General features: G+C 47.6%; 1 protein-coding gene across 5 annotated transcripts in view; it reads right to left on the reverse strand.

The window, feature by feature from the left end:
* ARHGAP6 (Rho GTPase activating protein 6) overlaps positions 1-15253 on the reverse strand; it is a 474622-nt gene that overhangs the window by 236829 nt on the left and 222540 nt on the right. The window contains exon 1 of one of the 5 annotated variants that reach the window (XM_045874492.3): positions 6814-7347. The exons of the other annotated variants lie outside the window; for them this stretch is intronic. Coding sequence (XP_045730448.1) covers positions 6814-6858 — 45 coding nt within the window. The 5' untranslated portion in view covers positions 6859-7347. Of the gene's footprint in view, positions 1-6813; positions 7348-15253 lie in introns of those variants that run through there. 5 annotated transcript variants of the gene reach the window in all.

Below are 15253 nucleotides of genomic sequence, written 5' to 3' on the forward strand. Positions count from 1 at the left end.
TGAAATTAATTGCATTCATTTGTAAACCCTGGTGGATCTTAGTCCAAAATTTTACAAGCACCTAAGACCTTGAAATCTATTTACTCCCATCATTTCGGAGCTTACAATCTAAAACAGGCCATGTAATTTCCATTCCGTCACATGGCCAGGACTTAAGAAAGGGCCCTGCAGTCCTTGTCGATGGCAAGCTAGACAGACCACTGACATACCTGCCAGGCTGGGCTGCCCGGGAGACCTCCAACCTGGATGGGACTGAGAGCAAAAAGCTATGGGGGAGCTGTCTCCCTCCTCCTTCCTTTTGCTCTTCGTTCAGGGCCTCTGCATTTTCCCCGGAGCAGGCCTGTCCGTATCACATCCTCGATGAGCGGTTGCAGAATGGAAGCGGACCTTAGCTCCTCACTCACACACAGTCACGGGTCCCATGTCCATGCGTGCAGGCTTTCTGAGAATCGCTCCCATCCTACTTCGGAGATTATGATTCCTAATTTTAGACCCGGGACTAATAGATTTAATAAACTGGTACCCCAGCTCCATCAGAATAGAAGTGGCAAATTTAGACAAGGCTGTTCGACACTAATAAATCAAGAAGTCAGCTAAAGGCTGACACAGGAGAGCAGACAGGAAATGTTTAAAAACTAAGGCCCAAGATTACAAAGGGCCTCTACTCCTGGCTATTTGTTGGGTGCCTACCCTGGGGCCGGGCGCCCTCGAGGCAGTGGGGCTACCGTGGGAAAAGAGTGACTGGGTCATTGACCTGAACGCACTTCCACATTGGTAGGGAGCAACAGACACAAACGGCGAATGTGTGACAGAAGACCAAGGAGTGAGGCAAACACGAAGACAGTGGCCCGCGTGATCTAATCACGGGTGACCGAGTGAGGTCAGAAGCACTTCGCAAAGAGCACTCAGGGAAGGTGACGTTTTCTCTCGCAGTTTGGAGGGCACGATAAAAGCCTGCCGCAGAAAGAACATCTCAGGCAGAACGGACAGCGAGTACAAAAGCCTCGGGTGGGAAAGAGCTGGTTGCATTCGAGGAACGGAAGGGACACTCAGGTGGCTGGGCAGTGATAAGGTGAGGGAGGGTGTTAGGGAGCAGGGTGGGGCCATGTGGGAGGACTTGGAAGGCCATGGTCATGGACGAAGAGATCGGTCTAAGTGTAATGGAAGCCAACTGGAGAGCTTTAAGCGCCGAAATGTCACAATTGCATTATCTTTTTAAAAGATCTCGCTGGTCCTACGATTGGGATATAGGGTTACCATGTTGTCTTAGTGTGGACAGCTGGGTGCTTGGATTTAGGTGACAGCAGCAGGGATGCAAAGAAGAGGATGGATTTGGAGAGCACTGCGACACAGACCTGGCAGGGCTGCCCCTGAGGCACTCTGGCCTGCGCAGCTCACCGAGCGGCTGGCCACCTACTGAGACGGGAAAGGCTGAAGGTGACATGGGCAAGGGGCAAGTGAGAAATCGGAAAGCCAGCAAGGGCTGCATGGGACGAGACAATAACATCACAGCCAAGGTGAGACTCAAGCACACTTGGTCCAGGGTTATCACAGGGTGGGGAATGGGAGAAGTAAATCATATGAGTTCATTAGCAGAAAGGACGAGGCAAAGAGTAGTATTTGTTTTCCTACAATTGGCAGATATGTAATGCAACACGCAAGAGGAGTGGGATTATTTATGCATTCACAGTGGTGCTTAAGAAGGGTCTTCAAGGGTGGGGGATGTAGCTTCCTAAGATGATGGGAGTTCCACAGCAAAGGGACCACATAAAGGAAAAGCTCTCAGAGCAACTGAAAAGACAGCACGTTGTGGGGTAGGGGTGGGGCTGGAAAGGGCATCCACAATTAGTAGAGCTGTGAATTAAGGAGATTCAGTAATCTCCCATTTACTTGTAACGAGCAAAACATTAGCTTTTGTGAGGAGACAGACGACAAGCAGAGAGCTACAAAGGTGAATTCTGGGCCATACAGCAGGTCAGTACCAGTCCTGCTCAATTTCCTAAGACGTCTACACCGGCAGCGCTGATGGATGATAACTGATTCGTATCAGCTCGGCCCTGCAACAGCGCCCAGTTCGGGGTGTCTTCAGGATTACCAAAGAATGTCCTATAATCAGCACCACTGAATTATTAAGTGACCTTAATGGCTTCAAAGTCTTTGGAAATCAAATGTTCACAGAGAGCAAATCTGGCAACTTGGGTATTAAGACCTTAACCGTTTGCGGTAAAGAGAGGCTCCGTCTCAGGGTAGGCAGCCTAGCCCTTCCGGTGGCTTCCTTAAGGAGGGGTCACATACAGCCAGGGAATGGTCAGCGTTTAACGTTGGGGCTGTGGTCAAGAGCACAGACGGTGGGGCAATCACACCGAAGAGGAAGTGAGGTCAGCAACGGAGGAGCTCAGAAGTAGACGGGCCCGAGGGACGGGAATGGCTACACCTTGACAGCTGGACTCCCCCGGGATCAGTGTCAAGTCAGAGTCTAATCCCCCTGCTTTTCTGTCACACCTCAGTGAACAGAGCACACATCACCCCACACATAGATTTATCTTAGCCAGAGGCATCGTGAAACTTCCTCCTTGCTTCCCTTTCATAGAACGGGGATGAAAATAAGTGTGCGCCTCCAGGGAGTTGCTTCGGATGATAGTATTCGTGAGCTGCTCGAAAGTGCCTCTGATAACTTGTTCTAAAACCAAGGCTCAGCACAGTAATTCTACTGTGTAATTCTACTGAGGGAGTCACCATACTTAATTGCATGAAATTAGACCTACGCTACATGATCTTGGCAGACAATCAAGGTTTGTAATATTTTGTTTGTGGTTAATGGAAGAAAGCATACGGGGACTGTTGGGGAAGGTAGATTAACGTAATCTTTAACCCAGGCCAAGCCACCTAACTTTTGGGGATCACCAAGAGCAGGAGGTGACTGTTAAGGCCGCGATCGGGGAAACCGGGTGACCCATTACTCTGCCCCCAGGGTTTGAGCCTCTCTCTGAGCCTCTGTGTCGGCCTGTCTCTGAAGTTCTGTATGTCCCCTGAATAGTATACATAATACTCACAACATTTACCATGTTTCCTCTTTTCAGCTCTTCTTGTTACACAGTGATTGTCACCTCTTCATAAAAGCATGCATGAAAATCACACACCCCAGTGGGTCTCAAGTGGGAGCAATTTTGCCCCCCAGGGGACACCTGGCAATGTCTGGAGATATTTTTGGTTGTCACAGCTGGGATGGGGGTGCTACTGTCATCCAATGTGTAGAGCCCAGGGATGCCGCGCGGGACGGCCCCACCACAAAAAATTATCCTGCCCCAAACGTTCATGTTGCTGAGGTTAAGAAACCCTGAGAAAGCCATAGAGACATGGCACTGAACTCAAAAGATACCTTAAAGTTTGGGTTTTGTCTATACCTGTCCAATTAAAGGGCTATTTGGCCATGCGATGCAACAGTGTGGATGGTCACATTAAGTCACTGAAGGGACAATATTTGATTGTTGGTTTATTATGGTGACAGAACAGGGAGGGGGAAGGACAGCTCGGCTCACCCATCTCGATTGTCTAAAAGAGTCAGACGAGCTGTGCGAAATCAGGGCACTTGGAGAGAGTCACCAGCTACACCTGTGCCACCTCGAACTCCACTGCTCTAGGCTTGGGTTTCCTCGGCCACAAGATAGAAAACCTGTCTAACCCACTAGCTGGATTTGACACACACTGTGTCCAAACGCTTCGCAGCTTGTATAACGGTAATAAGGAGGGGCTTATTCTGACCTGCCGTTTCTCTAAAAGTGTTGCCAGGCACTCACTGATTCACATGCATCATCCTCGACTGTCATACTCCAGCATCTCTGTAGCCCATCCAAACGAAGACCGGCTGGTTCGCTGTCCTAAGTATCTCTCAGATCCCCTAACTGCTCTCCACCTCCGGTCCAGCTGCCATCCTAGGTAGGTCATTCTACTCTCCTCTCTCACTGGCCCCACTACCGGGATGCACTCTGGCTCCTGCTCACCCTCAGCTCCATCCTGGGCTCCAAGCAGATGTTCCAAAATGCAAATCTGACCAAGTCACCAAAAGGCGTCAAGGACGACACACAGCTGGAAGGATGGAGTCACCATAAACCGAATGTGGGAAAACCGTGGGAGGAAAGGTTGGGAGGAGAACATTAGCTGCTACAGAACATTTTTGTTCTGATGATAAAAACAAGAAGATGGTGGTGCTATACTTTGGAAAAGTGTCACGTTATACAAACGGAGGATGCTCTTGTCTATGTGAGTGTTTGTGTTTCTCTGCCGGTGACCATTATAAAAAGATGAGCGAAGTGTTCGTGGCAATTCTTAACATTTTCACTATTCAATCGTCCCTTTAGAAAACTGACCAAATAGCTGGCACACAACAGGCCCTCAACAAATGTTTGACGAATGAATAAAATGTGAGCCACTGATTTCTTACGGGCAGTCTCGCCTGGGACAAATTAAAAAGCACCAAAGGAAGAACATTAAATACTTGCCCCCTGGATTATATCTCAGGGTATGCAAGAGGTACTGAGAACACATGAAGGGTATTTCTTTTCCAGGAAGACACAGACTAAAAAAGCCCCCAAGACCCCAGGACAATACACAGTGGGGCAGAACCATGTGGCGCAAAGGAAGGGACTATTCGTGCTAAAGGCAAAACAAGCTTTTGGAATTACTTAAACCAGTATGGGGGAAGCAGACGACGAGAGCAGTGTTAGAAGAGACGTTAAGCCATAGAGGGTTATGTTAATATGAAAAGCAATGGGTCACACTTCATAAAGAACATTCTTTTGACTTGGGACTGATACAGAGCTGCTGAATACTGCTGCTTTATCACCCTAAAGTATGCATGAGAAACTTCAGAGGACCCCGGGGGACTTCTTCCAACCTGAAAGCCAACAAATTCCCTCCGGAATCTTCTTTTTTATAGTCCTAAATCAGAAAACACGCATGTGGTGATCTGTGCTAGAATGAAAGGCTAGTTCATCAGCGAATCTTCAGAGCACAGGCGGAGATGTCAGCATTAGCCTGACTCTAAGTTTATGCTTTTAGCAGAATGAGACAGCTGAACGAAAATAGTTTTTAGATTGTTTGGGGATGCATGTGCATAACTGAGGCAATAATCATTCGTAGAATGAATCGATTTTTTTAAAATTAAGGAATCAGTTCTCCCCTTTCCTCCACCTCGTAAATGGCACAGAGACCTCAGATGGCAAATCAAAGGGCATCAGCACCCCGTTCAAAATCTGGGAAAGGTGGTGGGTAAGATGTCGACTGGGCATAACGAGCACAGACTCCAGATCCTTCAGTGCAAAGAAACCTCTGCCAAAAAGGGGTTACCCTTAATACCACTTTAAAAGGAAAATCACCGCACGGCTAGTGTCTCCAAAAACGAGCATTAGTAACTTACTAGCGTCTCACTTGTCATTTCCAGGCAAGTAACTGGCAAAACTAGAGAAAGCCGTCATAAGGTTCCTAGAATGTTCACCCTGTAGGGACCCTGATGATTTTCTCATTCAGGCCCTCTTTTTCTCCCCCAACCCATCAACGTGAAAGGGCAGACCTTCCAGGTTAGCCCAATGGCCCCCCAGCTGATCCAGGACCCACCCTGGCAACAAGAACCAGGACCTCTGTGCCTACCACTCCTGTCCACCTCCACTCCTTTCTTTAAAAATATTTTTCTTAATGTGGAGAGCGCATTTTGGAGGACACGAATTCCAGACGGATAACTGTCAACCTGATCATAAATACTGATGATTCTTAACTTTTTGCCTGCTTCTCTCCGATTTTAAAGTAGCATGTATAATCTCAGCAGTGAACATCGTGTCAAGGAAAACTCAGTAAAGTAGCAGATGGCCGGACGACTGCAATGGCCCATCTCAAAACATCACATCTTACAAGTGGAAAATAAATGCCCGAAGAGTGCAGTGAGCTAACGCAGCTGCCCGCCGGCTTCCTGCAGGAGGCATGCAGAACCTTCAGGAGTAGTCCTCGTTCCTCAGAAACATCTTCCTTTTCTCTCTCTCTCTCTCAAAAATAAACTTAAGCTAGAATCTGGATTTGGTCCGTCCGTCATTCACCTTGAAATCTTGACTCCTTCTTTAAAAGAGGAAAAGCCGGTGAGCTTTTAGTCTGTTGTGTCCTGCGGGGCCCGGCGCCAAAGCGCACGCAGTGCCTGGCACGCAGTAGGTCCCCAGTAAATATCTGCGGAGTATTTGAGTCAATAGGGAGGAGAGAAGCCACTGGGAGAAGACCCCCTGGCGTCCTCTCGTGTTCATCAGATAATGTGCAACAGTCTGTCCTGCTACAAACTCTGAGCGAAATGCACACCCTCTTTTCCAGAAGCAAACCGGCTGCACCCCAAAGTGCCCTGCAGCATTTTCTCCGGAGAGTCCACTAGCCAGCCACACGCTCAGACCACGGAGCAGCCCTGCCTCCCGTCCAGTTCTATTCTCGTCCCTGCAGCATATCTGACCGAAGGCTGAATGGGCGAACTGGGCCCCAGGAGCCCCATTTCTCCGCCCTGGCCATCGAGGCGGCAGCAGGGTCCAGCCTCTGGCCCTGAACGCAGTGTCCACTGCCCGGGGTAAAGGAACACGGGCTTCAGGGGGGGGGGCTCCCATTCTGAGGTGCAGCCAAGTTTCTAAGCAGGTGACACTGGGGAGTGACGCCCGCGACACCTTCCACCCCCCCAACCCCCGACCGAGGACCTCTGGGGAGACGCGGATCCCATCAACCCCTCGCTGTCCCCTCCCAGGCCGGCCAAGTGGCGCCCCCTGTCGCCTCTGCGCGCGCCGGGACACTCACCGCGTAGTGCAGCTGCGGTTTCTCGCGGTATACCGGGTCCCCCATGTCGCCACCGAGAAGAAGTGACGGGCCCCCGCGCACAGCCTGGGGTCGAGACGCCTCTCCGAGGTCCCCCTATTTCACCGCCATCCCGGGCCAGCCCCCGGATGCAAGCCCCGTTCCCTGCGCCTGGAGCGCGCTGCAAAGCCCGCAGGCACCAGCGTCCCGCCGAGAAGCTGACAGGGACCGGGAGGAGGTGGCGGCAGCCGCGTAGAGGAAGGAGAAGGAGGTGGTGGTGGTGGTGGAGGAGGAGGAGGAGGAGGAGGAGAGGGGGGGGAGGAGGAGGAGGAGAGGAGGGGAGAGGCCGAGTCAGATGGGATGGGCGGGCGCTTAATTCCTTCCGCTCTTGGCGGCTCCTGTCAAGGCCGCCGCCGCCTGCTGTTGGGGGCTGCAGCGACCGAGCGCGCCCACGACAGGTGTCAGGGCGGCCGGCGCTCCTACCTCCTGCCACTCCACCCCTGCCAGGCCCGTGGGACCCGGGCTGCCACGGCTGGGGCTGCTAAAGCCCTCAACACCAGCGAGAGGGCGAGCTTGGGTTTCCAAGAAAGAGCGACTTTGGCTAACTTTGAAAGGGGTGTGGGCCTGACGCTGGAAGGCGATTCGGAACCCGCTCGGGCGAGGGCGGAGTTTCGGTGTTTGGAAAGCCCTCCTTTGGGAGAGTCTCAATGGCGGGAACCCTAGGAGAGGGCAGGCCTGAGAGGGGCCAAGTAATGCAGCCTGGGGGGACTGCAGACGGGAGGAAGGCCGGGCTGGCTGCCGGCCTGATCGTGCCACCTTTGGGTAAACTGAGTCCCAGAAGGCTTGCAGGACCTGGGCATGTCTGGGGAACCCCGCTGCAAGCGGGAGGCCTGGAGAATCTGCCAAAACGGCAGGACTGGTGTGGGTGCCAGGCTGGATCTGAGTTGGGGGTTGGGGGCAGGGCTCGAAGCACCGATTTCTGTGCCTTAGTTTTTAGGTGCACATCGGAAAAGGACACAGCAAGAATTTGGAAACAGAAGAAACACACACTCTTTGCAAATGCTGCCAGATCAACCAAGTAATTTTTAGCACACACCAGAGGTTCAGAACACCACTGAAAACTGGCCTCTGTTCTGCAATCCCTCGTGGAAGCGTGCACTTTTAAATACCCCAGAGGTCCCTCCCCGCGCCTGGCATCCTGTGATTTGTGTGCAGTTTCCCACGAGCTAAGTCCAGACAAAGGCAGGGTCTGGGGCCAGAGTGGAGACTCCAGACCCAGTGAAATCCATCAATCCAAGCCCAAGAGGGGTAGCTATCCAGTGGAAGGTGGGTTTATGGGTGGCTTGTCTCCATTCTTCAGGGTTCCCACGGTACTGGACGTGGCCAGTGGCCCTTCCCCTGCTCTGTGTAGGTGTACAGGGTGGGAAGAAGGGAAATAAGATGTGTCCCCCATGTTTGAGCCCTTAGAATTTAGTTGGATGAACCACCCAACTAATAATATTTTGAAAACAATGGCATCATAATTGTAAATATGGAAATTGTAAAAAACTGGGAATCTGAAGCCAGGGGCCCAGGTATCCTGAGGAATCTACTTCTAGATAATCCCATGACCATTCATCTTTCTGGAAAACTCTAAGATTGTATCTGCTAAAGCTGATTACACGCTTGCCCTCTGATCCAGGATTTCCACTCCTAGATACGTAGAGAAATGGGTGCTAATGGCTTCCTCATGTACAAGGATATTTATAATCTTTAGGTAGAATCGCCGAAATGGAAACAATCCAGATGTCCATCAACAGCTCCGCGATGAACCAACGGTGGTCTGTCCATACAATGGGATATTACTCAGCAATGAAAAGAACAGAATACTGATGCACACAATGACATGGATTATTCTCACAAAAGTTGCGAGAAAGAAATCATACACAAAATAGGACACAATGTATGATTCTACTTATTTGTTCAGGAATTGAAATTCAAATGTTGAACTGAAATAGGCAATTGTGACCGACCTATGGCGATAGAAGCCAGAACAGGGACAAATAAACAAGTGAAATAAATATAAACAAATAAATATCTACTACCAAGGTAGGGAGTTGGTATTGACTGGGAAGGGGGTACAAGGGAACCTTTTGGGGTGCTGGAAATGTTCTGTATCTTGATCGGTTCAACAGCTACCCAAGGACACCCATATGTAAAAATTCATTGAGCACTACAGTTCAGATTTCTGTAATTTACACCCTTCACTATGTGTATTTTATACTGCAATAACATAAAAATAAATTTAAAACCAGTCCCTTGCCCTGAACAGGAACTTACGACCAGCGTGCTGCCTGTCTTGAGAGAAAGTCGATGTTGTCCCCCTGCAGCCTGCGCTGCGTGGGTCTCCTTCCCCTCTGCTGCCTGGGGGACCAGAGCACGCCCGCTCACCTTGGAGGCCCTCTATGCTCCCTCACACCTCCAGGCAGAGCTGGAAAAACGACGCGCTCAAGTCCCCTCTTCCCTTTCACTCTGCTCTGCTGCTGAAAGCAGCCATTCGAGCTATGTCAGCAAAGACCCGTAGGCTAAGGCAGAGGAGCAGCATAAGCTTCGCCGTACAGCATCTTTCAGAGAATGAAGCCAGGACCAACGTAGGGACCTTCACTTCACCGTGGTCTGTTTATAAAGCTGAACTCTCCAGCTTTAGGATTTCGTTCTCTGTCATAGCTGGCATTAAACCTCCAAAGCTAAAAATCCCTTTCCCTACAGAAACTGATTCATTATTAACATGCATAAACAATACAAGGTGGGTCCCTGGATTTAAAAGCCTTAACCGTGGGGCGCCCGGGTGGCTCAGTCGGTTAAGCTTCTGCCTTCGGCTCAGATCATGATCCTGGGGTTCTGGGATCGAGTCCTGCCCTGAGTCCAAGTCTGGCTCCCTGTTCAGCGGGGGGTCTGCTTCTCCCTCTCCCTCTGCCCCTCCCCCCCACTCATGCGCGTGTGCACTCTCTCTCTCTCAGATAAATAAGTAACGTTTTTTAAAAAACACCTTGGGCGCCTGGGTGGCTCAGATGGTTAAGCGTCTGCTTTCGGCTCAGGTCATGATCCCAGGGTCCTGGGATGGAGTCCCGCATGGGGCTCCCTGCTCAGCAGGGAGCCTGCTTCTCCCTCTGCCTCTGCCTCTCTCTCTCTCTCTCTCCCTGTCTCTTATGAATAAATAAATAAAATCTTTAAAAAAAAAAAAAGAAAAAGAAAAAAACACCTTAACCACAGTGCTTTGATCATTGCCTCTGAGTAAGCCACCTCCGTGTTAAATTGGCTCACCTCACTTTCTGTTTGTGTGCTACCTTTGAAAAATGTGTTGTCACGAAACAGCATTATCCTAAGCCAAAAATAATCCATCATTCCTGAACTGTGTGCTTACATTCTAGGAATGACTTCTGCCTGCTAGCATATTTCTTGCTAAATTGTCATTGCTAAGTCAGAGTTAAATTCTTAAGTGCAATAGAGCTGTTTTTCTGTGTTTGAAAGGTCCGGGGGGATAAGAGAAAGCATCTGAGAAAAGAAATGATCGATTCATGCTGCAAGACACTAAATTCACCTCAGAGTGAACCCTACACCTTTCCAATTCTCAGTCCGCTCATTCAAGACTCAAGAAGGGACCTAGAAGATTGTGTAGAACTCTGAAAGTTCTATTAAATCTTAAACAATTTGAATTCCACCCATTATTTCTATTTGAATATATTTCAAGGCATATTTTCAACACCACTCTAATCAAGAAGTCTTATTTGCACATCTCTGTTCCTAAGTATCCTTCCCGTATTGTTCATTTATTCACTCGGTCACTCATTCAGTAAATATTTTTAAGTGCATACAATTTGCCGGTATTGTCCTAGGTCATTTAAACTACATGTTAACATGGCAAGTGGTCTTGAAATTCAGGTTTTGTCTGTTGGGTGACCGCAGGAGATGACCCAGAGCATGTGAGACCTCCCCCAGAGAAGGCTGAAGTTCATCCCATTCGCTCGTTACGTGAAGAGCCTGCATGGCTAATGTTCTCTTTTGGTTAGTCACTTTTTCAAAAAATAATAAATTTCTCTGATGTTTATCATTTCCCCCAGAGAGGACTCAAAAATAATCTCTAGGAGTTCCTCTACCAGTATCACTTTTAAGAAAAAATGTGTCACCCTCAAAGTGGAATTTCCTCATCTTCCTGCCCCTCGAACGTTACAGCATTTTCAGGACTAAAGGCTGTCCTTGCCACCAGAGCACTGAAATTAAAATCCTTGTTTGCATTTACTCTGCCTACCTATAAGCTGAGTTGATATTTTCCACACTTAGTGCCAGCCCAGGGGTGATTACTTTTTCAGGAAAACTTTACACAAACCCATGGAAGCAGATTCAACTTCAGAGTTTAGGAGGAGCTAAGGGCCCATCTGAGCACTAAAACCTATTTAGGATAGGAGGATAAGGCCCTGCTTGGAGGCCCAGCCCTGCCACAGAGTAGCTCTGAGACCCTCTTGGGTGGGGACCCCTTCCCTAAAACCCAGTGCCTACACTCTTCCATCCTACTGTCTTGTCAATCCACCTGCTAGAGTATTTTTCAAATTTTGTAATAAAAAAATTGATAACATATAATGTGCAGCTTAATGAATTATTGCAAAACACACGTCCATCATCACCATCACTGAGGTCAACAAATAGAATACTACTGGTGTCTCAGAGAGCCCCGAGTCCCTCAGCTACATTGTAACACCCTCCCCCAATCCCACCGGCAGACACTGCCCTGTATTTGATGGACTTGACTTCTTTGTTTCCCTTTTATAGCAGGATTTCTCAACCCCAGCACTGCTGACACTTGGGAACCAATAATTCTCCACCCCCCACCAGCTTTATTGAGATATAATTAACATAAAACATTATTTAAGTTTAAAGTGTACGATATGGGGGCGCCTGGGTGGCTCAGTTGTTAAGCGTCTGCCTTCGGCTCAGGTCATGATCCCAGGGTGCTGGGATCGAGCCCCGCATCGGGCTCCCTGCTCCGCGGGAAGCCTGCTTCTCCCTCTCCCACTCCCCCTGCTTGTGTTCCCTCTCTCGCTGTGTTTCTCTCTCTCTGTCAAATAAATAAATGAAATCTTAAAAAAAAATAAAGTGTATGATATGATAATCTGATACATGCCTATACTGTGAAATAATGACCACAATGAGGTGAGTTCATACTTCCATCACCTCACATAGTTACCGCATCTTGTGTGTGTGGTGAGAACATTTAAGACCTATTCTCTTAGAAATTTTCAAGTATACAATATAGTATTGTTAATTACAGTCACCATACCATACACTAGATCCCCAGAATTTATTCATCTTATAACTGGAAGTTTGTACCATTTGACCATCATCTCCTCATTTCCTCCATCCCAGGCAACCACCATTCTACTCTCTGTTTCTATGAATTTGTTTGTCTTTTTTTTAGATTCCACATATAAATGAGATCATCAGTATTTGTCTTTCTCTGACTTATTTCATTTAGCATAATGCCCTCGAGGTCCATCCATGTTGTCGCCAATGGTAGGATTTCCTTTTGCTGTGGCCGAAATATGTGTATGTATACACACACACACACACACACACACGAGAGGGAGAGGGAGAGACAGAGACAGAGAGAGAAAGACGGAGAGAGAGACGGGGGCAGGGGGAGAGGTGGCACATCTTTTTTATCCATTTATCTGCAGATAGATACTTAGGTTGTTTTCATATCTTGGCTGTTGTAAATAATACTACAATGAACATGGGAGGGCAGATACATCTTTGAGATCCTAACTCCAATCCTTTTAGATATACACCCAGAAGTGGGATTGCTGGATCATACAGTAGTTCTATTTTTAATTTTTAATTTGTTAAGGAACCTCCATACCATTTTCCACAGGGTCTGCACCAATTTACATTCCTACCAACAGTGCGCTAGGGTTCCCTTTTCTCCACATCCTCGCCAACACTTGCTATCACTTGTCTCTTTGATAAAAGCCACCCTGACAGGTGAAGTGATACCATCTTGTGGTTTTGATTTGCGTTTCCCTGATGATGAGTGATGTTGACCACTTTTTCATGTGTCTGTTGGCCATCTGGATGTCTTCATTGGAAAGATGTCTATTCCGGGCCTTTGTCTGTTTTTAAATTGGATTATTTGGGTTTGTCTTGTTTTTGTTTTGCTATTGAGTTATTTCGCTATTAACTCTTCATCAGATACACGGTTTGCAGATATTTTCTCCCATTTCTTCTGCCTTTTCGTTTTCTTGATTGCTTCTTTTGCTGGGCAGAAGCTTTTCCCTTTGATGTCGTCCCACTTGTTTATTTTTGCTTTTGTTTCTCGTAGCTTTGGTGTCATACTGACAATTCCTCACTGTGGAGGCTGTCCTACAGACTGTAGGCTGCTTAGCAGCATCCCCGGCCTCTACCCACTGGATGCCAGCATTACCTCCCTCCCCCAACTGTGACAACCAAAAATGTCTCCAGACATTGACAAATACCCCCTGTGGTGGGGAGCAAGATCACCCCTGTTTTGAGAACCATTGCTTTTTTAGGAAGTTCAACATCCATAAATAGTAGACCTCAGCGTTGCTGGTTTTCTTACTTTATATAAATGATTCCTAAGAATGTTTTATTACATGTGGCTTCTTGTACTCAACATCATGTTTTTAAGGTTCTTCCATGTCGTACGTAGCCATAGTTTATTCATTCCCATTGCTGTCCAGTATTTCATTGAATGTGTTTACCACTGTTTATCTTTTCAATGGTGATGGACATTTGTGCCCTTTCCAGTTTGGGACTACTGAAAACCATACTGCTTGAACATCCGTACACATACCTCCTTGGGCACAAGCACATGCGTTTTTATAGGGTGCAGACCTAGAAACAGACTCGCTAGGTCATAGGTATGCATGTCTTTAACTTTACTGGACAATGCCCAATAATTTTCTGAACTGATTGTACCAATTCGAATCTTTATTTACACTACAGTATAAATAGACTGAACATAGTTTATATAACGACTGAACATAGTTTAGAGTTGTCTCTCTCCTAGGTTTTCTCATGGGGCTACAAAGATAAAATTCAGGAAATCAAACTCTAGGATCAGGAAGGAGAGATGCGGAAGAAGCTTAAGATCTCCTTTGTGCCAAATCACATGTGTCCTTAAGTGAAGACATTACCAGCCCTGCTAGGGTCATGCCATTGCTGACTCCGTCCACACATACAGGTCAAAGCAATGGATACATCAGTTATGCCTTTGAGGGAAGACATTTTATTTTGCAGAAGTTCAGTACACTGGGGGGGACAGTATCTCAGCAACCCAACTGTAAACGGAAGTGCCACTGATGGAATTACCATTTTGTTCCATAGCCATAATATCTCCCCTTCTTCTTAACTCTAACAGGTATGTGTAGATGGGAGGGATCCATGGAAGAATAAGGGGTCTCATTCCTTTCTCCAGGTAAGCTAGGGAGAGACAACCCCCAGCCTGAAGACATACCTGGTCCCAAGACCAGTGAATGAGGAATTCCTGGGGGTGCTGGGAATGGTGCCTGGAGCTGTGGTGACATAGGACAGAGAAGAAAGAGAAGAATGCCCTGGCATCCCCTACTACTCTTGCCTTCAGCCTTGATTCCTACTACAAAGAATATCAAGAAGTTACACATGGTGACCAGCACTGGGTGTTACACGCAACTGATGAGTCATTGAACATTACATCCAAAACTAATGATGTACTATGTACTGGCCAACTGAATTTAAATTTAAAACATTAAAAAAAAAAAAGAAGTTATACATCAGCCAGAACTGACGATGTGATGGTTTGTGAATGCAGGGGAAAAAGACAAGGGAGGGAAGGTGAGGATAAAGTGACCATTAAAATCGGTTCAGCTTGATATCACTGGTTTGTCCTTTTCCTGCCATTTTGATATCTTCACTGAAAAACTGCTGCTACTCGATGTCAGGGAGCCAGGGAAAGTATCCAGAGAGAGATGTTTCTAAAAGAGATTTTCTATTCAAGGGTCAGTAGGCAAAAAGAGGAGGCTGCAATCCCTCTGGTTATGGCTTCCCAAAAAAACAGTGTGAGAATCAGGAAACTGCTTTCCATCATATCCGTCATCAAATGTTAGTCTGTTGCCTTTGCACAACCAATTATAACCTCCTCTCTTCCACGTGGTGCTGCAAGCACGGCAAGCCTGCAGAATGCTCATCACCACCCCAACGCTGCAGGTGCTGGGATTATTATTTGAAGCAATAACAATTCCACTAATTATTGAGCATGTACGTCACTGGTCCTTTGTTCAACGAGATGCTTTGCGAATAGCAAATCTGGATCCTTGGAATAATAGTGTGAGGAAAGTATGATTATCCCCATTTTCTTCATGAGGGTGATTCACTTGCTTTGCACATCTGGTAAATGGCGGAGTTGAGATGTAAA

The sequence above is a fragment of the Mirounga angustirostris genome, unplaced genomic scaffold, assembly GCF_029215605.1.
Source record: "Mirounga angustirostris isolate CCGP_5_RB_7025 unplaced genomic scaffold, mMirAng1.0.hap1 SCAF_11, whole genome shotgun sequence".
Taxonomy (NCBI): Eukaryota; Metazoa; Chordata; class Mammalia; order Carnivora; family Phocidae; genus Mirounga; species Mirounga angustirostris.